General features: G+C 50.6%; 2 protein-coding genes across 3 annotated transcripts in view; both read right to left on the bottom strand.

Moving 5' to 3' along the window:
• Window positions 1-11959, bottom strand: part of LOC139763829 (transmembrane protein 117-like) — a 131136-nt gene extending 119177 nt beyond the window's left edge. For both annotated transcript variants that reach the window (XM_071690146.1, XM_071690147.1), the window contains exon 1: window positions 11824-11959. In XM_071690146.1, coding sequence (XP_071546247.1) covers window positions 11824-11944 — 121 coding nt within the window. In that variant the 5' untranslated portion in view covers window positions 11945-11959. The remainder of the gene's footprint in view (window positions 1-11823) is intronic.
• A 190-nt stretch (window positions 11960-12149) lies between these two features.
• LOC139763830 (uncharacterized) overlaps window positions 12150-25000 on the bottom strand; it is a 36910-nt gene continuing 24059 nt past the window's right edge. The window contains exon 2 of the mRNA XM_071690148.1: window positions 12150-13019. Within this exon, the coding sequence (XP_071546249.1) occupies window positions 12154-12744 (591 nt within the window). The 5' untranslated portion in view covers window positions 12745-13019 and the 3' untranslated portion in view covers window positions 12150-12153. The remainder of the gene's footprint in view (window positions 13020-25000) is intronic.

Genomic DNA, 25000 nt, shown 5'->3' with positions numbered 1-25000 from the left:
ACTCGTATCCCCTAACCCCACCCCATTCTCCCCCACCCTAACTTGTTTACGCCCGTGGCATAAAGAAAAAACCTTGCTGGTTCCCTCAGTGACGCACTCGCGGTGAGGCTTCGGTCCTTTTGAAGCAGTGGATCCTCGAGGACAAACTTCGTACTCACCTGTGAAGAAAATAAAAGTACAGTGAAGCGGAGATAGGGTTAAAAGAAAGAAGAAGAAAGAGTGAGACCTCAGGACGAACGGGTTCCTTATTTACGGGCACTGGAGGAAGGGACCCGTAGTCTGAAACGAAGCCTTGATGTAGCGGTAATCAGATGATGGAGGTTCGAACTCCTCGCAGGGGAAGGGTTGCAATGGGATTACCTTCCACTCATGCCGCCGTTAGAGCAGGCAGGGATACAAGGCGCGGCGGCTCCTCCTCCTCCGTTGCTTTTGGAGTTTTCCTACCTGGTCCGTTCCGAAGTCCTTGACTACCTGGTCCGTTCCGAAGACCCCGACTACCAGGTTCGTTCCGAAGACCCTAACTACCTGGTTCTGTCCTAAGACACCCCCCCCCCCCAAATCTACTCGGTCCGAAAAGAGGAAAATAATGAGGGAAAAATGCGACCGCAGACGTAAAAAGAAAGGGCCATAGAAAAACCACGATCCTGACGTAGGAGGCTGTGAAACACGGACATGGGACAGAGCAGACAGGCCAGGGAAATGAACCGCTTGAGGTGCTCTTGCGGCGTTAGGAAGCAAGTAGGATGGGGTTACTAGAGTAAAGCTGAGGTGTACAGGAGATGTGGGAGTGGTGTGCGAGAGTGAGAAAGAGTAAGACATGGGGGGTGTGGGGTGTCGCTGAAGAGGTGGTGCGAAATGCCTTTTGGCTGCGCTGAGAGGATGCGTGAGGTTAGGCTGGGAGAGTAAATACAAAGAGAGCAACAAAGGATGCATAAAGGAATAAGGGAAGGTAGCCTTTATCCTGGAAGGAGAGAGTGAGAGAGGGTACTGGGGAGACGAACCGCAAGGGTATGTGGAAGCCGGGGGACGATGATGATGATGATGATGATGATGATGATGATGATGAGAGGAGGAGGAGGAGGAGGGAGCATGCCAAGGAGATGGGGGTGTTTCGCAGACGTCGGCCTGCAGGCTCCGCTCCTGCCGTAGCCGTCCCACCATCTAGGGGAAGAAGGGTTCCCAGGTAGGGACGAAGACGAACTATCAAACACACACACACACACCCTCTCTACAGGTAGACCACAATAATCTCCTTTGTGGTCTGCCCTTCACATGACCACAGTCTTCAACATTACGTCCCAGAGTCATTACCGATCAATAACTTAAGTAGACACTGTCCACTCTAAGGTTTTACGTCAGGGGTAGGCAAGGTGTGTGCTGTACATAGGACACCACACAGTAATGCTAACACGTTTAAAGAACGTCTTCAGAGAATGTCTTTAAGAACCAGGTGGACGAGTTGCAACTGGATGACGCGGCCAGGTGGTTCACCGGCTGGCTAGGTCTATATGCACACACACACACACACACACACACACACCTTAACTGCAGCATCCTAAAGATTCCACGCCAGATCCACTACACAGAGGAGAGAAAGCTAGGAATTCCTTTCCTTCTTCCTCTCTCTCTCTCTCTCTCTCTCTCTCTCCTGCCTCGGGTGAAAAAAAAAATGCAAAGGTTCACACAATGCAGTTCCCGCCGCCTCGTCCTGTATTCACAGACTCAACTGCTTCCCTGGCCAAGTGCCCTGCCTCTTGCTGAGTCAGTCTCGAGTCACGAGCGCCATCTTGAGCACGACCCTCGAGCACGACGGTATGACCCTGGGACACATATGTACGACCTGTGAGCATGACACACTATATATATATATATATATATATTCTTTTCTTTTTTTCTTTCGTACTATTCGCCATTTCCCGCGTTAGAGAGGTAGCGTTAAGAAGAGAGGACTGAGCCTTTGAATATCTTCACCTGGCTCCCTTCTCTGTTCCTTCTTTTGGAAAATTAAAAAAAAAAACGAGAGTGGAAGATTTCCAGCCCCCCGCTCCCTCCCCTTTTAGTCGCCTTCTACGACACGCAGGGAATACGTGGGAAGCATTCTTTTTCCCCTATCCCCAGGGATGATATATATATATATATATATATATATATATATATATATATATATATATATATATATATATATATATATATATATAATTTTCACCAACACTTGTTGAAGCAGTAATTGCGCAATCAAAAAGGAAATAATCACACACAGCAAAAGAAGTTCCAAGGGAGAGAGAGAGAGAGAGAGAGAGAGAGAGAGAGAGAGAGAGAGAGAGAGAGAGAGAGAGAGAGAGAGAGAGAGATATGCATCCGTGAATGGGGCCGCCGACACATGAAAGAGAACGGGAAGCCACGTCGCCAGTTTTTCTTTTTTTTTCTAATAGCAGCATTGTAACGGGGGAGGGGAGGGGGGGGGGAGAAGATGTGCCGGGACTCCGCCTTCCCCCTAATTGGCACGACACACGCCAATTAGAACGACGGAAGCTCGGCAGAATAATGGAGAAGACACTTGTATCATGCGTCGGGACAGTGGTAAATGATGATTAAAAGAGGCCTTGTCAACTCTCGCTCTGCATATCTCTTTACTTAACTTCGTGTGTGTGTGTGTGTGTGTGTGTGTGTGTGTGTGTGTGTGTGTGTGTGTGTGTGTTTCGCTTACAACACGAACGAACAGAAAATGGGGGAGTGGAAGGAAGAAATAAATGCAAATGGGTTGAAGTAAACGCTTTGATTTACAGCTGGTTTGGAACTTTTTTGCGCCACATAACCGTTTACAGATTTTAAAACTTTCGTCCCATTTTTTTTCTTTGTATTGAACTTCCTCACACTTTTGATTTTCTCAATGTTTAGAAGCTTTAAACTTCCTATTTCCTTGTTGTTTTGAGGCTTAAAACTTTCTACTTTCTCAGTGTCTGCTGGTTTAAAACTTTCTTCAAATCTCTTGAAAGTTTAAAACTTTCAGCTCCCATGGTATACAGAGGCTTAAAACTTTTCCCTTACCTCAAGTTCTTACAAGCGTCAAGCTGTCGGCTACACTAATGTCTACTTATTCAAAGCTTTCAGCTTCATCAGCAGTCCCAGAGCTTGAAACTTTCTGCTTCCCTGATGCTTAAGGGCTTAAAACTTTCCGGGACACTCACTTCATTAAGGTTCAAAATATTCTGCTTCCTTAATCTTGCCATCAATCAGCGTACTAAGGATTAAAACTTTCTGCTTTGAGAGGAATACACAGGTTTAAAACTTTCTGCTTAATAAGCATACGCATGCTTAAAACTTTCTGCTTAATAAGCATACGTATGTTTAAAACTTTCTGCTTAATAAGAATACGTATGTTTAAAACTTTCTGCTTAATAAGCATACGTATGTTTAAAACTTTCTGTTTCCTCGAATCTGTTTAAACTCTCTGATTAATCGGCACACACAGTTATAAAACTTTCCACTTTATAGGCAAACGCAGGTCTAAAACTGTCGGCGTCAAAAAACATTCAACCGTCTGTAACATATGTCACAGCGAAGTAACAACATAACGGTAAGTAACCCATTGGTATTCTAGGAAGATAGCACCAAAAACCTGATGAGAACTCTTTTTGAAGTGGATTCAAAACCCTTGCGATGATTCTTAAGAGGAATCGAAGCCCTTGCAATGATTCTAAAGAGGATTCGAAAACCTTACGATGATTATAAAGAAGACTCGGAAACCTTACGATGATTCTAAAGAAGATTCGAAACCCTTACGGTGCTCCTAAAGAGGATTCGAAACTCCTGCGATGTTTCTAAAGAGGATTCGATACCCTTGGGATGCTTCTAAGGAGAATTCGAAAGACTTGCGATGCTTCTAAAGAGGATTCGAAACCCTTGCGATGATTCTAAAGAGGATACTCAACGGTTGCTGAAGTACTCCCGTTAAGGATAACTTTTGCCATTTCTTCCCTTAAATACACCGTGTACATTTCCCTCTGGATTTTTTCACAATGAAGAGATCCTGCCTAGGTCTCGTACACCTGGTAACAGGTGGCAAGACCACAGTTTCTTGGCTGGTGCCTGAGGTGTGAAACAGTCCTGGTGGGGTAAGGTCAAGGGCCAGCCAGGAATACAATGGGGGTCAACTTCAAAAACAAGAAGATCGACAATTTGTCAGCGGTAATAGGATCTGCACCTCCTCCTCTCCTCTGCCGTCGCACTCGTTATGATCACAGTCTGTCTGCTCTCGCATCTCTCGCGCCCTGTTCTGTCTCTCACCCTTCCCTCTCAGTCAGCCCTAACCCATCTACTCCCCCAGTGGCTTATGACTGGTCCACTCTCCCTCCTTCCGTTCACCTCACCTCCCTTGCCAATTTCATCCCTTCCACACACACTCTCTCCTGTCCACTCTAAACTATTGCCACTCACACACTTCCCTCTCTCTCTTCCCTTCGCTCTCCCCCTCTCACCTCTGCGCTTTCTCTCCATCTCATATTTTCCTCCTCAAACAGGATGACCAAAACTGAACTCACTGTCTCCAGTTGACGAGCCAGTAATACATGCTGAGTTGGGCTGAGGTTTCTTAATCCCTCTGGCCACATCAGCTTCTCCTCCGGCAGCCTGCGCTTCGACAGCGGGCGAGTTCAGATGTTCTAGGTGTTCAGTGCCAGTCCTGAACCTCCCACTCGTGACGCGACTAAAAGGTATAAGATCCACGTAGCTATGAAGCTGACAGCAACGGCTGCTACGAGACACCTCTCTAGGCCTTTGCGGCTCAACAGGGGGAGCGACAGTTTCTGTTCTAAGATTGAGGGAAGGGAAGGCATGGTGTGCAAGCGCAAGACGACACCTCCCAGGACGAACCTCCGTCGTATCGGCAGAGCTGCGACGCCAAGTGTAAGCGAGCGAGTAGCGGTGGGAAACCTGCGCTTAAAAAGAAAGAAGTTCCCGCAGCTGCAGAGAACCCAGGCAAAGGATCGGGACACCTTAGCGTGGCGGAGGTCTGGAAGCCACACACACACAGACACACACACACACACACACACACACACACAGAGCTGGCTGCCCAGCCACTGGCGTTAAGCCCCGAGCCAGGAAGGGCTTAGCCTCAAGAGCGTTGGATATACTATTTGTTGGGGGGAGGAAGTCAGCAGGACAGGTCGGAGGGCAGCCAAGGGCTCGACAACAACAGGGGAAAACGGTTTGGGCAGAGGGGGAGGAGGGAGAAGAGGAAGGGAGGAGGGGAAGGACTTCAAGGGACAGGCGGGGAGGGGATGGGGTTGGGGACGGCGGCACTTCAAGGACCTGACAATGACGTGGAAAGGTCATTTAAGCGTAACGACCTGAGCATCCTCCTGCTCCGTCCACCACTGAATCAGGGATCCTCCTCCAAGTCGATAATGCAAGGACGGTTCCCCGCCTAATGGCGGACCGTCTATCAACGCTGATGGGAGGCGGGCGCCCTGCTTGGTGCACTGCTGACATCGAGCACCTGCTCCTCTGCCTCTTGCTTCCCTCTCGTGCCCTGGTTCCTCCTGCTGTGGTATTATGACTCCTTCGGCACTGAGAAGATCGAAGCCTAGAGCTTGAAGACTGGGGAGTAAGCTGGTAATAGGCGGCGTCAGTGTGGAAGCTGCTGAAGGAAAACATAAAACATTTTGGCCATATTATGATCAAGGGCCTCGGGCATGCATGCCAGTAGCAGGGTGGGTGTCATGATTGGTACCGACCGGCTAAGGGCGCCCGGGGTTCCGCCATCCTCAACGGTGTGGTCAGGGACACGCGTTAACCCAAGGAGGCGGTGTCGTCGTCATACAAGAGTGGGCCCGTCCGGGGGGTGGCTCATGACAGTCCATCTGCCCGCTGGCCGAGGAGACGCGACGCCACGGGCGGGTGCGGGGATCGAACCCCCCGGGAGATGATTCTCTCTCTCTCCTCACACACCCACACATGTGCAGCTTGTTTTTGAGAGAGAGAGAGAGAGAGAGAGAGAGAGAGAGAGAGAGAGAGAGAGAGAGAGAGAGAGAGAGAGAGAGAGAGAGATCCGATAACCCAGAGCGTCCAAGTCGTTCACAGATCACAGGATCAATCCTCAACAGCAGCAGCAGCCACCACCACCAACCACCACCACGACTCTCAATCACATTTTCAATTAACTTCCAAAACCTATTTCTTGATGAAACTCTTGATCTCAGTTTCGGCAGGCGGCTGGCGAGTCGCCGTGTGTGTGTGTGTGTGTGTGTGTGTGTGTGTGTGTGTGTGTGTGTGTGTGTGTGTGTGTGTGTGGGTGTGTGTGTGTTCCGGACATGGGATTTCCACTCGCGGTCCCCCGGCGTCCGGATCCGAACCCGGGGCAGCGGTGAGTGCGTCGGTGGTAACCCCGGAGAATGTTGAGGACCCGGGGGATCAAGAGAGGATTACAATCCTTCTTTCTTTCACAACTTGCCTGACGATGTTTTTTTTTTTTTTTTTCTTCTATACTTGATCGCCGTCTCCAGCGATGGCGAGGTAGCGCCACGAACAAACCCGGGGAAAAGGCCGCATTCGCTCGCACCCATTCTCTAGCTGGCATGCGTAAATGCAAAAGGCGATCTTTTCACTCGAAACGTAACCACGAAATGGCGGAGTCCGGTAACACCTATATATATATATATATATATATATATATATATAGAAAGAGAGAGAGAGAGAGAGAGAGAGAGAGAGAGAGAGAGAGAGAGAGAGAGAGAGAGAGAGAGAGAGAGAGAGAGAGAGAGAGAGAGAGAGTGGAAGTGGATAACGAGGGTAGTATGTTCGAGAAGGGGAGTGGCGGGTATAAGAAATGGCCCAGCCTTCCCCTCCCCTAGCACGCGTGCATTTGTAAATGGGTAAGGAAAATGGGCAGAACCCACCGCCACCCTCCCCCTCCCCTTTCCTTACCTACCAGCAAGACGGTAGGGCTTGGGGGGGATGGGGATGGAGTAGGAGGAGACCCCCTCCCCCGTGTTTCGCTCTATTTCCTCTATAGATTTCCACTCCATCTTCGTCCAGGCCGCATTTTCTCCAATATCTCGGGAGAACACCCTTCCCATTTTCTCCTGATTTACCACGAGCATTGTGCTGAAAACAGCAATGTCTGCGGGGACCAACTGTTACAAACAAAAAACAAAACAAAAATCAATATATATATATATATATATATATATATATATATATATATATATATATATATATATATATATATATATACACTACACTACGGTGCACAAACGAACACACACAAACACCATCCTTCCCTCAAAAAAGTTGACTTTATACACCACGTGTTATATCGTGAGATGATCACAATACAGGTTGTGCTTCGCGATGTGTCATGAAGGCCTCGTGTGTCAGGCTTAAGGACGATGGTGAACATGAAAGGCATTAGTGGTGATCTCACGTCTCTTCTCTGTGCATCATCTGTATTTTGTTTAGGCTGTAGATATGTGTGTGTGTGTGTGTGTGTGTGTGTGTGTGTGTTTCTCAATACCGATGGAGGGTGGTGGTGGAGGAGGAGGAGGGGAAATGATGATGGGTCATTCATTCACAGGCTGAGGGAAGTTAAACATTCTTCCTCCACCAGGACACACTAGCGCGGTGGGCCTAGGTGATTCATTAACTCCCTTTACTCCCACAGATACAATCTACTTCCTTGCCCGTCATTCGCCGTCTCTCATACGGCAGTAGAAACTGTTGGTAGCGTATATATATATACCAAAGTAAACACGCCTTACAGCGGCCAGATCTAGAAAAAAATAAACAAAGCGAGTCTTCACCTAAAATTTTCCCTTAAGTCTTCAAATTCCATTTTCTACTACACGTTACTGGTCGTTTTCTTCACACCGTGGATGACTAAAGTAATATTGTCCTCAAGACAAAACAGAGCGGGTGATAATGTATTTCCCCATGGGGTCGCAACTCCAGTCAGCACTTCCAAACAAAAAAAAAAACAACCTTACAGTTATTCCCTCCCGCACTCTATAAGGATGTAAGACAATCTAGGTTTTGTAGCCTTATACGACGAGAGGAGTGAAAAACAATCTTACAGAGAACATGTATGACCAGCTTAAGCAGAAGCCGCCAATCCATTTACATGATTGAAGAAGACATTTTCGAGCCCCAACTCCCGTTTTTTTATCTTCCTAATGCGCTCCCCATTTTCTATCACACAAAAGCTGTAACCAGCACAGAACTCAATCTTCGTGACCAGACGTCCTAGTTTCTACAACGCCCTCTGCTCCTCCTCCTCCTGCCTACTTCGTGAAGGCGCCACTGTATAACTTAAATGACTGTGGGGAAACAACGAGTGCGTAAACAATTTCAAGAGTTACCTTGAGTTAATAACACACTCGGTAGTCAGCAGACCTCTTCTTCTCCCCGCGCGCCGCCTGAGATTACCCCAAGCTTCCCATATCCTTTGATGGAGCAGCCTTTAAGTCCACCTTTCCCCACGCCTTGGGGAACCATTCACGACGGCGGAACAACTTCAGTTTCCTCCAAGTCTCAACAACCAATGAATCTCAATCACCAATCGTCTGCATAAGTAGCCTCTCCTAACCACGTCCAATTTTCTTCATTATATCTAATAGCTCCTCCTTTCCTTCCCTTCCCCCGCCCCCCCTCCCCTCTGCCCCTTTCCCATGCCTCTTCCAACTCTGCCCTTTCCATCCACTGCAGGTGTCGTCAGCATTCCGTTCCAGGGGCAATACGAGCCGACGCGGCACCGTCAGCGGCAACCTCGCGAACCCCGACCCGTCTGGAGGGAGCCTCAGTCTCCTCAAAGTCTGGTTGGGGGCATGATGATGGAGACACTCCACAAATTTTGGTAATACGGCCATGATTAGTCCCGTGGCTTATCCCGGGTAATCATGATTCTCCCCGGGGAGGAGTTTAAGGGAGTCATATAAGCTCCCTCGGGTAGAAGGGAGAAGGAGGGAAGAAGGGAGGCCGCGTGTATACGAGGTTTCTTCCTAGCACTGCTGAGGAGGAGGAGGAGGAGGAGGAGGAGAGTGTAAGACCAACTCTTCACAGAGAGTCCATCGTGTTCACTGTAATGGGAGGCATGCTCACTCACACTGTATGTACACAATGTACGCCTCAAGGTCTTCATTTGACACTGCCTTTGCCTTCGCCTCAAGGTCTTCATTTGACACTCGACGGCACGTTCGTCTCAAGGTCTTCATTTGACACTGACTTCGCCTTCGTCTCGGCGTTTCATTTTTTTTTTTTTTTTTACACTAAGGCACTGCCTACACCTCGTCACTCTCACCACACTCGAGCTCACCGCTCCGTCTCTGCTGACAAACTTCATGAATAAGAGAGAGAGAGAGAGAGAGAGAGAGAGAGAGAGAGAGAGAGAGAGAGAGAGAGAGAGAGAGAGGGGAAACACACGCTCGCCTCGACTTCAAAAGGAACTGCGTCCACTCCAGCGTCACAAGTTCCACCTTAAGTGGGCGTAAACTGTGTGCGTACCAGGCCTATTTACCCCCTCCCCACCTGAATCTTCATTATTATCCCCCCCCCTCCCTTCCTCTCTCTCTACAGAGGCCTAATAGTCAGGCTTTAGGCTTCACTTTAAGTGCTTCCGGGTCATCATAACTGTTTGGCCAACATTGCCTCTCTCTCTCTCTCTCTCTCTCTCTCTCTCTCTCTCTCTCTCTCTCTCTCTCTCTCTTCCTCTCTTGGTAGCATCGAGGATCGCACCGCGCGTCGTGCTCGAAGCTTACCCACACCCGTGTGGAAGTGTCGTACCGCTGCCTCCAAGTGTCGTACCGCTGCTTCCAAGTGTCGTACGATGCCTCCAAGTGTCGTACCGCTGCCTCCAAGGTCGTACGATGCCTCCAAGTGTCGTACGATGCCTCCAAGTGTCGTACCGCTGCCTCCAAGTGTCGTACCGCTGCCTCCAAGTGTCGTACGATGCCTCCAAGTGTCGTACCGCTGCCTCCAAGGTAGTACCGCTGCCTCCAAGTGTCGTACCGCTGTGTTCAAGGGTTATTACCACCACGCTGGAGGGTTATATACACATCCGGGGCTCAAAGGTCGTGCCCAAGGACCGAAGGAGTGAGGAGTGCCCAAGGCAAGACCACCAGCAGTTAGTGGCAGGGAGGAGGGCAGAGAGGCAGGATAACGTTATAACAAACAACACGAGACTGAAGCAAAGGTAATTACATGCACCTGTAGGTCGGCGGGTCGCATCACGCTAATGGCCAATCAACGCCGCCAGGCTTGGCGTCGGACGAGACAACTCTGGCGAAGGACACTGGCGAGGGTTTTACTTATCTTTTTTTTTTCTTTCAAAACCATGAACTGTTCTACAACACCCCCTCCCCCAACGATACATTTTCTATCACTTCCGCAATTTTCCTCAGTCAGTCTGCGTTGTCACTTTTCCTCAGTCAGTCTGCGTTGTCCAGATATTTTCATCAATCATCTGCATTTCCATCTATACTGTTCTCCCGCTTCTCGAGTCCTTACCTCGTATTCTCTTTCGTTCTTCAAGTTTTTTTTTTTCTTTTTCTTTTCTTTTTCGTCCGCAAGGCCATACTTGTCTATATGGCCATTTCCTCCTCGTCTTCGTGGCAAGTCTAATCTTAATATACTTCATTTCCATTCTGCATATGGGGGAGGGGGGGATCCTTCTTTATTCACCCCATTCATTCCTCGACCTTCAAGCGCATAATCACGAGTGTCCCGGGCGAAGTACGTAATGGCATCGAAAAGATCCCATTGGTTTGATGGCTGGAGGCCGGAAGGGGGAATGGATTAAGTGGGGGGAAAGCCTAACTCCAGACACTGCCCATTGTGCCATCCATAATGGGAGAGGCTGGGGGAGGGGAAGGAAGCTATGGGGGGGATGATCGGGAGAAATTCTTCTTTATGATGGAGGGAAGGAAAAATGTAGGGCGTGGCTGGCCGTAATTGATTGCTTTAAGGCCGTGGGATGATATCAAACCGTGAGGGTACAGATTCATAAACGGGTTTACGCCTTGTATGCCTCACTCACTACTGTTTGCACATGATGACTCCCAGACGCATGTTCATCGCTGCCCTGGAGGTCAACTGGTTTCTGTCTGCACATACGATTCCGACGGAAATTTGAACCTCCAGGTAATGCAATCAGGCACGCAGTACCAATCCACTTTACACACACACACACATCTAATTGTTTACTTTAAGATCTTTAATTCATTTTGAGAGTCGGAACCAAATTCAGCGATTGACCTCCATCTATTTTCCTCTCTCTCTCTCTCTCTCTCTCTCTCTCTCTCTCTCTCTCTCTCTCTCTCTCTCTCTCTCATATCGAGGGAGGGAGGGAGGGGATGTAGTTTATGAGATGCGCAAGCTGTAGAGGGCCATGAAATCCAGACATAAAACTGTCCTTCAGGTCTGTCAGTCACAGCTGATGCACCGATGATATTTTTCTTCTGAGGGTACATCCACCCTCTAAAGACAGAGTTCGACCCTTCAAGCACTAAGTCACGACCCCTGGGCATGATGACTGCCCGCCCACTGACCTTACCCTCAGGACTCACGTTACAGAGGTCAGTCCATCCAGCACATCGGTTGTACCGTCGTGCCTGAAGATCCTACCGTCAAGGAGGACATGTCCCCCTCGCTACAGGCACAACGAGACGTCCCCTGACATAAGACTTACCTGGGTCCACCAATCGTGCACTGACGCAGAGTCATGTACACCCCATGTATTAGCCAGCCTGAAAGCCATCTGACACCTGGAAGAGGCCCGTGTGCTCTTATCGGTTAAATATCCTTTGCAGGAACTGCTGAGTGAGGACTTACCTGCGTGCGAGTGGGAGACGGGGTCCTCGGCGAAGAGCAGGAAGTTGCAGAAGATGACGAGGTAAGCCACGATGAGGCGCAGCCACGGGTGCTGGAAGTAGTACCTCAGGTCCTTGTCCATGTAGTATGAGTACTGACTCTGCGAGTCCAAGGACTTGCGTCGCACCAGCGGGGGTCCTCCTCCCTGGTCGTCCTCGGTCCACCGCTGCTCCAGGGACGTGGAGGAACCGTTGGCCGTGCCGTCGGCCGCTTCCAGGCTCCCGGCCACGCCAGAACACTCCTCGGCCGGCGTGTAGATGTTGGTGTGGAGGTCCAGGGTGTCGCCGAAGCTCAGCCGCTTCTGATCTTGGTCTTGATGTCGCCCTTCTCCACCTGGACGACGGAGTGGGCGACGGCCGGGTGGGAGGGAGAGCACAACGTGTCCGAGGCGAACTTAGTGATGGGGTTCAGGGCGGGCAGGGAGGGCGTGGAGTCCTGTTGCCGGGCCGGCTTCAGGGAATCGGAGGAGGCGCGGTGGTCTGGTCGCGGGGATCGGGGGATGGGGTCGGCGGGCGAGAGCTCGGCCAGGTTCCAGGACACGCTGCGACCGTAGGAGGCGCCGCAGGAGCTGCTGCCGTCGATGTAGGAGAGCTGGGGCGAGACCTCGCGCCAGAAGTTGGAGTTGCGGGCGGGGACAGAGTTGGGCGTGAGGGCGCGTGGGGAGGCGGGCGTAGGCGAGCCGTCGCTGAGGTCACAGCTGGCCGCCCTGCGCGCCTCCAGGCTGCTGATAAGTCGTTCCAGCTGTTCCAGCTGCTGCGCCCCTCCGTCGGGGGTGTCCGGCTCCCCAGCCTCGGCCTTGTGCATGTCGTCTAGGTGCCCGGCGGCGTGTCCCCGCGCCACACACACGTCATCACGAGCCTCGGCAGCGCGGGGCACGGCCATCACACCCCAGTGGGGCCGCTCCGTCACTCCGCTACGCCCGCTCACTGTGTCACACACACGCACACGCACTTACACACAGTCTACTGGCGGTCGGCAGCGTGGCCTAGCCGACGCCGCGCGCCGGCGGTGCGGGCGGGGGCGTGTGTCTACAGAGCGGGGTGGGCAGGTAGGGCATGGCGGTGGGGGCGCGGGCGGGCCGGGGATCTGCTAGACACGGGCAGCAGGAGCCCCAGCATCCTGGGTGTGGCCGTCCACCGTCCACCTCACTGCCCTCCCTGAAACACCAGAGGCAAGACCGGGTTAGTGGAACTACAGTGACTTGTATCTGTACATCTAGCGTGACCTGTACACACCCAGGACCTCCTACTGTACACCTAGCGTGACCTGTACACACCCAGGGCCTCCTTCTGTACATCTAACGTGACCTGTACACACCCAGGGCCTCCTACTGTACACCTAACGTGACCTGTACACCCAGAGGGGCCTCTTAATGTACACCTAGCGTGACCTGTACACTAAACCTTCCTATGCTAATCCTGTATAAAAAAAGAAGTTAATGAACAGACCAAGATGACAAGCACGGAACCATCTGACACTCATACTGGCCCCTGGCACACAGTATATTGCAAATGGAGGAGGCCCAAACATGGTATACATTTGGGTCGTCCTCATTCGCATGGCGGGGCCAAGTGTCATGGAAAGGACGAATCGATGGCATGCAGATTCATGTGAGAGGGGGGCATGAGGAATTTATTGTCAGTAAACCCCAGGTGTACGAGAGTACAGTGCCAACGGAGTACAACACAACCGGTGTACAGTACGTACCTTGGCTGTGTTCTCGCACACCTGAGGTACGCAACACAAGTGGCTCTGAGTGGACGGACGGAGGAATGAATGTACATGACAGAATTCGACGTCTGAAACAGCCTGGACCTGCATGACACACCCTCTGACCCTACGTGGCACGAGATCTATACATGAATAACATGAATCTCGTGAATTCGACCTGCCTCGCTTCACACACCCGACGTGCCAACACTATATGCATTCAACTCGCCACGACTTTACACACCTGACGCGCCGATACTTTTTGCATGCGATGTCGTCACTTTATACACCCGACGTGCCAACACTTTGCATGCGATCTGACATCACTTTACGTTCAACCTGACAACACTCTACACACAAACTCTGCATGACCATTATGACCACAGAGTTGCCCGCCCCTCTTCAAACAAAATATTTACATAACGTTCCACACCTGACCTGACCTGAACCTGACTATGACCCGTCCTGACCAGACCTCTTCAGAACTCCAAGAGACACAGGAACGCACTAGCGACTCTCCTGCATGGCTGTTCTCTGACCTTGCATGACTCTAAGCCACTTAGCGTGACAACGCTACGTTCTACGTGCGAGTCAACGACCCCCAAGACCATCATCCCCCCCCCCCTCCCTCCCCCAGCGGACGACCTCCTGTGGAGGGAGAGAGGGGGGAAAGACAGGGGGGGGGGGGAATGGCGGCGCTGGCCTGACCAAGTCATGAGGTACGGGACACTGTTTGCTCTGGAACCCTGGAATATCAGTCTGGAAGGACAGGTGGAAGGGAGGCAGATGAGGTTGGTTCGTCGAAGGGAGCAGTGAGACATGGGGGTGGCTGTGGAAGGGGAAGTGAGGAGGAGACGGTAAGGATGGATCGGACCAAGCTGCATAGATAGAGATATTAGGGTGCGGGTGCGGGGAATGGGATGGCTATAAGGTACAAATGTCTTTGACCCATGCATGATTTCCAGCATTAGGAGATGAGCTCGTCTTGTATAAAGCCAAATGAAAAAAAAGTAATTGTTACACCCTATAAGTCACCATCAAAATTTTTCTTTTCCATATACACATCGATATGGGAAAGGCATTAGGGCAATACCATACCACGATATGAGGCAAGCCATATAACCATGATATATAAACACGCCAATATGGGAAAGATATTACTATGAGATATACTGGCTGTGTGATGGTGAGGGGGGGATGAGGGCTTTGATGGAGTGAGGGACGAAGGAACGGAGGAAGAAGTAAGGGGAAGAAGGAGACAGGGAAGGGGTAATGAGGAAGGGAGGAAGGCCAGTTGTAACCATCATCTCCAACACTGGGAGGGAGGTTAAAGTTGGGGCGGAGCGAATAGGGGGAAGGGGGTGGGGGTGGGGGATAAAAGAGAGAGATGAGGTGTGGAGGAACGGGAGGATATAAGAGTGTGATGGGGACTGGGGAGAAGTGAGGGGGACGGAGAAGCAGAGCAACGGGTTAAGATGGATCGTGGTGGTGGTGGTGAGGGGAGGGGGGTGGTGGAAGGAGGTGATGGATGTGTGGTGGTGGTGGAGGTGGTGGTGGTGGTAGGGGGGTGATGGATGTGTGTGTGGTGGAGGTAGGGTGGCAAGAGAGGAGCGTTCTCGTCTTCCAGCCTTTGTGGTAAGAAGGAGGTGGGCTGGGTTGGGAAGACAACTGAGAGAGAGAGAGAGAGAGAGAGAGAGAGAGAGAGAGAGAGAGAGAGAGAGAGAGAGAGAGAGCTAAAACGCCTCTCCTCCTTCGGGATGGATAAACTTCGGAGGCTCCCTCTCACTACTGCTACTCCTCTACAGGCGGCCCCAAGAAGACCACAGCATCCTCCTCCTCCCTCCTATCCTACCTTCCTGCTGGTTTCCTACCTCCTCCTCCCACCCTAATGCTGATTTCCTACCTCCTTCTCCCTTCCTCCTCCTACCCTCCCGCTGGTTTCCCACTCCTAACGATCCAATCACCTTAAGGACTACCCGTTACATCCTCCAGGACGTCGACTACTTGCCTACCTACTTACGTGCCGACCTACCCACATCCTAGGGCAGACAGGTGCGGTCAAAGGTCAGGCGTCAATCATTCCAATACGGCCAGCTTGAGAGAGAGAGCTGCGGCAACTTAAAAGCTTAGCGGTCCGTGGCTGCACGGGTACTGACGGACGCACAGACACTCGTGTTCAACCACTCGTATTCACAGAGCCAAAGCTTAAGTGTCGAAAGTACAAAGACCTTCGTGTTACATACTAGGTCATGACGGACATGGAGTTAAGCGTATTTATACAGCTAAGCCCCCCTGACCAACACAGGGGTACACCAGCACAGCTAAAAAGCTAAATATACATTTCAGTAGGCACATCCAAACACACAAACACACACACGAGAGCATGCGCACATATATACAGAGTTAAGACGCGGGAAGGGAAGGGGGGTGGATACAATTATAAGACTCTCCCCTCCCACCCCCGCCGTAGAACGCAAAAAAAAAAAAAAAAAAAAAAGTATACAAGCAGAAAGGTCTGTAGCCAAAAGACACCCCTGTCCTTTACATAACCCTAACGCCTGCGAGTACATCACAAAATATGTAGAAAAATATATACATACACCCACATACGACGGAGGAGGAGCTGCTGCTGCTGCTGCTGCAGATGCAGCAGAAGAGCTCAGTATCTCGCAAGAGAATCACCTCAGAAAAAAGGAAAAGGACATCTACACTGTCAACTGATCCTACACACGTTTCCTCGACCTCGTACAGCGTGGTTATCGCTGAAGACCTGTACACGACAGATGTTAAAGTCATTCCCTTATTAATATAGATAAAATAAGAAAGTAATGTTAGGATACATGCCATTTCTTCCTCCCTCTCTCCTCCCTTGTTACGGCAGGAGAGGCGGAGGAGGGAACCTGAAGGGGAGAACATAATGAAGGAGGGGGAGGGCGGGGGTGGAGGAGCGTTGGCAATCATCACCGCCACTCAGGAGTGGAGTGTGGGTAATAGAAATGGGCGTGGCGTCGGGCCCCCGCCTTTGCTAGGGAGAGTATTTCCAATTACCGACCCGTGGGTGGGTGTGGGGTTGGGTTGGGGGTGGAGTACAGCACTGGGTAAGTTGTGTGTGTGGGGTGAAGGAGGGGGGTTGATGGTGATGAGGGGGCACTGCATAGGGTAAGTTGGGGGTGTGGGGATGAGATGGGAGGGGAAATGAAGAAAAAGGAAAGACAACTGGGAAAGACAGCGACCGATGCAGGGAGGGAGGGAAAGGGGAGGAGGGGGGTGGGTAAAGTAATGACACGAGGGTTCAAACAGGAGAGTGGGGAAAAGACAGTGAGGAAGAAGGTGAAAGGAAGAAGAAGAAGAAGAAGAAGAAGAAGAAGAAGAAGAAGATGATGAATATGATGATGATGATGATGATGATGAGGAGGAGGAGGAGGAGGAGGAGGTCGTTCACTAGATATGGCAACGGTTGCGAAAGGGGGAAGGGAGAGAGAGAGAGAGAGAGAGAGAGAGAGAGAGAGAGAGAGAGAGAGAGAGAGAGAGAGAGAGAGAGAGGGTTAAAGGTCACTCGTGAAGAACAGAAGATGGCTTCCCGTACGTTACACAACCGTCGCAGCAGCTGATAAGTTTCGGGTGGGGGGGGGAAGAAAGAAAAGCCCGCCACCCCTCCCCCCCTCCTTTCCCCGGCGCGTTTTCCCTTTGGACAACTGGAGCTGCTACACCAGTATGTGGGGGAGGGGGGGGGGGGGGAAGCGTGTATGTATGACGCCCGCGACGCCTCCCCCCCCGACCTCAGAGGGGGGTAATAAAGGTCGTGCCATCATGGAGAGTGGAGCCGTCGTGATCAACGAGGTTAAATCAAACGTGGAGCGACTCATTCATCGCGAATGGGGGAGAAAAAAAAAAAGGAGTAATCATCATTGCTTCCATTATAAAAATCCCACCTCGTAATCTAGACTAAAAGCAAAACTTGTACGTGAACCATCAACTTATTCCCCCCCCCCCACCCCCCCAAACGTGGAAGAACCAAAACGTATACTTTTCCCAGTACAAGAAAGAGACATACGGGCCGCGACCCACAAATTAGCCAAAGAAAAAGCAATAAGCGCGGCCGACCATAGGAAGCACTGGGTGACATAACCTTAGGCTGCCTGGCGCACGCGCCCAGCGAGAGGGGCCTCGCCGCCGCCCCGAGTTGGCGGATGCTTAATTTAGCGTGGCGACCAGAGAAGTCGTTGCGGCGGTGGTGCCATTTCCAGTGTGTCGGGGTATAAATATAGCTCCTTGTTGCTTACTGTATTTGTCTCTTGCTCCACCACCCTTCTCTCTCTCTCTCTCTCTCTCTCTCTCTCTCTCTCTCTCTCTCTCTCTCTCTCTCCATTCATTCTCGTTTCTCGTTTGTTTCCGTATTCTTAGACTTCTTCGTTAGGTCTACCCTCTGTTCCTCGTTCTTCCCCTCGCGTCTCCCCGCTCAGCCCACTTCCGGGAGACCTCTTTCTCCCCCTCCGAGTGCCTCCGTTGGCCACGCCGAAGGCAAGAGACACAGCAAGCAGGCAGGTCTTGCCGAGCAATGATGGGGAGAGAGACAGAGGGAGGAGGAACGCGCCCCCGCCCTCCCTAAGCCTCCCCTGAATGACCACCTCCAGTAACTTGTTACATCTCAGCTGACCGGGGGAGGGTATCAGTGGCAAGGTCAGGTCACGGGTCACGGACATCAGCACGTCGTCGTGCACCGCAGTACGTAAGACGATGAAGACGTACTCAACTCCATCTGAAGGTGGCGTAGGAATGAAGTGCTGGTGGTGGTGGGGGGAGGGGGGTTAAACTCGTGGCGCCCCTCCTCCTCCTCCTCCTCCGCCGCCGCCGCCGCCCCCCAGGGTATACTTCTTCATGTATGAGTGAGAGAGAGAGAAGGGCAGGCGGGCGGGAGAAGGGGGCGGGCGGAAGGTCTATGGCAACCGCAGGACCACGGCTCAGGAGTATGACAAGCTAGGGCTCCCAATGCTAACTCGAGAGCCATGCTTTTTCTTTTTTCTTTTTTTTCCTATCTTGGAACAGTGGGATGGAATCGCATTTGAGGGAGAGGAGAGGAGAGGAAGGAGGGAGGGTGGGCGAGTGTGTTCCCAACACAACTCCCCTACTCCACCTTCCCAACTTCGCTTGCAGCCAAGGGGCTGCCTTAACCACTCCAATCAGTTTTATGGAAGAAGACTTGCAGTTGTTACGGGGTACCGCCAACACCCCTCCTCACCTCCAGGGCACCGCCTCCCGGGCGACTACACGACACTGGGGGATGAAACTGGGAAGCCCACGGTATACTGGATTCGTCGCTCGGTAAAGCTGTGCTGGAGAACGACCAAGGGGCCCGTCTGTGATCACCGTGGGGGGAGCAAAGCTGTACCGAGGTTTTGCTGGAACGCATCCTATGTGAAGGCTAGAGACGAGGGAGGGAGGGAGGGAGAGAGAGAAAAAAAAGATAACACGTTTCCTTCTAGTGTTGTTTGTGGAGAAAGTAATCGGTGCCCATCCCCTCCTCCCTGTCAAAGGGTATAATCCCTCATCTTACGCTCATCCACCCTCCATACAGTCTCACTCACCCAACCCAATCAATCATTCAGTTAAGCAACAACCATTCGCCCGGTCAACCAACCAGTCAATCCGTCTCACCCCTTCTTCGCCTCAGCAACCGTTCATCCAACCAACTGGATGATCAACCACTCACCAAACAGCCACTCACCCGGCGAGGTGGTCTTTTCAATCCAACTTCAACAAAACCCAACGATCCAACCCACAATATTTCAAATCTCTGGGGATCCTTACGATCCAATCAACCCCCCGAAACGCCACTCCAATCCACTCACCCTACGATCCACCATCAACCCAAGACCCCTACAAAACAACCATCTCCAAAAAAACTCCCCAATCCCTCGACAAACCATCTTGTGACCCCCCACCCCAACCCACTCCCCCCAACCTCAAAGCCGGGATCACCCTCCAACCCACACCATCAACCTAAAACCCATTTACTCACCTCCAAAACTCTGCAACACCCTCCTAGATCATGAACCCCCAGACCCTTACCCATCAATTCCCTCACCCACTAAAGTGATGAGGACGTTCCTAAGGGGCTTGTTAAGGGGGAAAGAGGTGTGCCAGGGTGGCCGTAACTGGAGAATACCACGTTACAGTAAGGGGTCTACCGGCAGGGCTAGCGTTACCGTGCGTAACAGCCCGGAGGTATTTGAGCCGTCACGTGCCACATGTGAAGGCGTTACCCACTCGTGTTACCGAGAGGAGTTAACCTGACGTCGCTGAGGTGTTGTAACTTGTAACGACTGGGAGTTATGAGACGCTCACTTTAGCGTTGCAGTGAGTGAGTCACGAGACGCTCACTCAAGCACTGCAGAGTGAGTTACGAGAACGTTACTTCAGCGTAACTAAGAGGAGGTAAACCAGATGTCACTAAGTATCATAATGAGTTATAGAGACTACTACTACTACTACTAACTACTACATGTTCGTCCCTGCCTCACCAGCGTCGTCTTCACCCCCCCCCCACCACTAATTATTAAACACATGATCAAACCCCCGGTCGTCCATTCGTCATATATATATATATATATATATATATATATATATATATATAGACAGATAGATAGATATACATGTAAGGCAAATTCCTGTGATCTGGGAGAGCGTACAAGAGGCTTACCCTCCAACAGGGCACAGACGAGGCTTCCTTTGATTAAACTTCGTGTGAAGGGGGAGGGGATCTTGAGAACATTCACGGACCCCTTTTTCACACCATGCATTGACCCCTTTCATATCCGTTGTTCCCTTTCACTTTCGTACATTTCTAACCATCTTTATGACTCTATCTATCTATCTATACCCTGGCTGTTGGAGGTTTGTATGTTCTATTGCCACTCCCGTTTTCTATTTCCGTCTCGCCGGCAGGGGTCACACAGCCATTTCCTAGCTTCAAAGCATCCTCTTTTCCTCCCCCTACATCGCCCATCACAGTCGCCTCCCTGCATTTCATCACTGTATTTTCACGATTCTGTACAATCAACTACCCTTCTCAGGCCTTACACTACTACTGCTACTACTACTACAACTACTACTGCCACTACTACTACTACTACTACCACTACTACTACTGCTATTAATAATAATCATGCGACTTTTCCAATGCATGTAAAAAAACTAAAATATCAAATACTTACCTAATAAATCCCTAAACCTTCTCACGAAATACCTAACACCCTACTACTCTACAGCACCTAACAATAGCAGATACAAATATGTAATAATAGCAGATACAAATATGTAATAATAGCAGATACAAAATATGTAACAATAGCAGATACAAATATGTAATAATAGCTGTGAGGGATATTCAACAATAGCACTGTGGAATGCACTCTAATAACGACGCTAAGAACTTATTATCAATAGCCGTCACAAATACCTGACAGTGATAAAGAAAACGAGGTAAGCACCCTGTTAAATGCGAGATAAGTGTGCCTTTGGTTCAATTACCTATAGTTTACCGGGGGCAAAATGACCCTTAGCGTCTGCTTCCTTTCGAATTGGCCTGGCGGAGGAGGCTCGTTTTCTCTCCTTACGTCGACATTCATATTTCTCTCGTTCTCCTCCTGCTTTCATTTTTTTCGGTTGATTGGCCTTCTTTCATTCATTCTGCTACACACTTGTATCGCACCTCTCTCGTCTACTCGACTGAGCAACACGCCAATCCCAAGGGGCGACCACAGAATTGCATGGGAACCATCGCAAACAAACGAACAAACAAGTGGTGCCAGTTACAGTAGCAGTATACCCTCAGTGCAACAAACGAACCACTCGGGCCGCCTGTCTAACTATCAGACTCAATTGGTTGTTAAGAGTTGCTCTAACAGGTGTTGCGCTAGCCTCTCTTCCCCCCTCTCTCTCTCTCTCTCTCTCTCTCTCTCTCTCTCTCTCTTCTCTCTTCCCTGTCACAGTGTGTTGCCTACCCCAATCTGTTGCCAAGACCTCCCGGCGCCATTACCTGCTGCTAGTGTTGCCTCCCCCTCCCTCCTCCACCCTCTTGCCATGATTTCCCGCTGTAGTCCACGACCTTATAACTCCTGCCATACGCCACGACCTTAACCTCCTGTCATACGCCACGACCTTGACCTCCTGTCATACGCCACGACCTTGACCTCCTGTCATACGCCACGACCTTGACCTCCTGTCATACGCCACGACCTTAAACTCCTGCCATACGCCACGACCTTAACCTCCTGTCATACGCCACGACCTTAACCTCCTGCCATACGCCACTGTCATAACCCGTTGCCATACGCCACTGCCATAACCCGTTGCCATACGCCACTGCCATAACCCGTTGCCATACGCCACTGCCATAACCCGTTGCCATACGCCACTGCCATAACCCGTTGCCATACGCCACTGCCATAACCCGTTGCCATAAGAGTTTCAGACCAGACGGCGGCGGAGAGCCAGACTCCGACAGGAGTAGATAATGCTAAACCCTAGAGCGTGTCCTTCCCCCCCACCCCCACCTGTGAAACCATTAAGGGCGTCATGTTCGTCCAGACTGGCCGGGCTTCTCGACCCTTATGACGCGGGTGGAGCACTGCCCTACCTTGGCGCCGAAGCCTCTCGACCACTACGTAGGGGCGATGGGTTCACGCTGATGCGACGGGATCTCCGACCATGTGGTTCCAGTGACGTTAGGGGTAAGTGTCGGGCCACGTGATGGGGGAGGAAGAAGCAGCTAGCGCCTCCGAGGCTTGGCTGGGGAGACCTGGAAAGGTTCGCTCGGGGTGATGGGGTGTAGCCCCTCTCTCTCCCCAGCCGATAGTGCCTTCTGCTGTTTCTGTCTGTTAAAGGTGGCTGTCTGTCTGTGACTGTGTCATAGCCTGTCTGTACTGCGAGGGGGGGGGGGGATTCTACACTCGCTCGCGTTGGACCCATCTCTTAAAACTTTCTCTACTCTCATAAAACTTTTAAACTCATGTTGTCCTGGTCATATATTCAAGATTTCACCATTCATTTGTTCCATTCATATCCAAAGCTTTTATACTATGAATGTACTCATTCATATCTTTTCTAACAAGTTTTTTTCATTAATTCTATGTTGTGGCCTATGGTTTGTGTGTGTGTGTGTGTGTGTGTGTGTGTGTGTGTGTGTGTGTGTGTGTGTGTGTTTACACAAGAGTACATACGATATATATATATATATATATATATATATATATATATATATATATATATATATATATATAAATACACACACACACACACACAAAGGTTAAGAAACGGGGCAAAGCGAGTGAAAGGCTCTTCTCTTAACGCATAAACAGAAGAAATCTGGTGTCATTCAGCCCCCCCTCCCCCAGTTTACATCCTGGTGTCATTCACCTCCTCTGGCAACACGATGGTAGGCAGATCAATGGCGCTGAACAAACCCGATGTCTGTCAATCATCCACCCACTACCTAGCGCACGTCTTCGCATGCTGGACGGGGACCCGTCGCCTCTGTCCATGTCCCGCCAGCCGGACCAAGGACGGACGAACACCACGAAAGGACCAACGGCTCAACTTATCCACTTCAAGGACCAACGCGAGGGTTGGTGGACTCATGGACCACCGCAGAGGAGACCCCACTCTCCTCACGGACCACTGCAAAACGGAAACCGTCTATCCCCAACCTAGCCCGCTTCGGGGACAGGCAACAAGAACGTCCTATCCCACAGGGATGAGCCCCCAGCCTCACACAGGGGTGGACGGGGGGGGGGGGGACATCAGCGGCAGCGAAAAAGCACACAGAGGACTAACCCCCACTCCAACACACTTATCAGCGTCAGGCTAAAACCATTTACCCCACGCGGGAGTAATGAACGCCACGGGGTACGGGATGATTACGCTAAGCGACTCCTCTTGGTCATTATGGTTAGCGTCTGTCACAAGAATTCACTTGGCTTTAAAAAAGGATGAAAACTGTATTGAGGTGTACTGTACACGTACACCTTCTGAAACACTACTGACTAGCTCCACTCCCTATAATGAATATTTGGTTCATGTACTGAGGGCGAGTTTAGATGTACATGAAAGAAAACAAATGATTATAAATGTATTTCACATGATATGAAAATGCTTTCCTCTGCCCTCAACCCCTAACACACACACACACACACACACACACACACACACACACAGAGGCAATATTTACGGCGGATGAAGACAACCCCGTCGGTGCCACATTTAGCTCACACTCAGTCTCTAGCTGTCATGTATAATGCACCGAAACCACAGCTCCCTTTCCACATCCAGGCCCCACAAAACTTTCCATGGTTTACCCCAGACGCTTCACATGCCCTGGTTCGCACCTCACATCGCATACAGATCGGCAAACTTCTCTCGAGAATTTATGTATTTAAGGACAGCGATGCGGGATGACTGGCCTCCACAGGATGAGTATAGTCGCGAAGGACTTCAAACAGACAAAAGAGATGCACGCCGTTTAGATCTCCACAGAGAGAGAGAGGGAGGGAGAGAGAGAGAGAGAGAGAGAGAGAGAGAGAGAGAGAGAGAGAGAGAGAGAGAGAGAGAGAGAGAGAGAGACGCGGAAGACATCATCAATACTCTATACACACACACCAGGCGTATCAGTTGATCAACAAACCACCTCCCCCCCCACGAATTCTTTTTTTTTTTCTTTTCTGCGATAAACATCTCTGAGCGAAGTGTAAACGGGGCAAAACTTTCCGAAGCGTTCGTGTCAGCCTTCCCGAAAACTTGCCCGGGTGGCACATCTTTTCAGCGCGCGCGCGCGCGCGAAAAGAAACTTTGTCCCGCGGGATGTTTACGGCGATAGCCATAGCGACGTGTTGCTTCTCATTTTTTTTTTATTATTATGTACTTAGTTCTTCTCTTTATGAAGGAACACTTTCCATATTTCCCCCCCTATGGAAAACTTTCCACAAAATACATCGGCACATTTTCCAGGGGGGAGAAAAATGGAGAAGAAAGGGTTCCGCTCTTTTGGTCAAGTTTTTACACAGAAGATGCTATACCCGATGTCTCCCGGGCGGCCATTCTTCCCGCCAAAACGTAACGTCACATCCGCTTTGCTCCACAACAAACATGGCCGCGCTCTCGTTTTAAAGAAGACGGGTTCCTTCCTTCTGGGTGGCTCTTTGTCCACAAAGATTTCTTTATCACTTGTGGGGGGAAAAAAGGAGGAATCTAATCTCGAAAGTGGGGAAAAAAGGAGGAATCTAATCTCGAAAGTGGGGGAAAAAAGGAGGAATCTATTCTCGAAAGTGGGAAAAAAAAGGAGGAATCTAATCTCGAAAGCATTCACCGAACCTGTGGTAAGAAAGGGGGAAACAAAGCGAAATTCTAAGACTGCGAATGAAAAAAAAAAATA

Source organism: Panulirus ornatus, chromosome 48, assembly GCF_036320965.1.
Source record: "Panulirus ornatus isolate Po-2019 chromosome 48, ASM3632096v1, whole genome shotgun sequence".
Classification (NCBI taxonomy): Eukaryota; Metazoa; Arthropoda; class Malacostraca; order Decapoda; family Palinuridae; genus Panulirus; species Panulirus ornatus.
The sequence above is the reverse complement of the archived record's forward strand: the minus strand, read 5'-3'. Positions and strand labels throughout refer to the sequence as shown.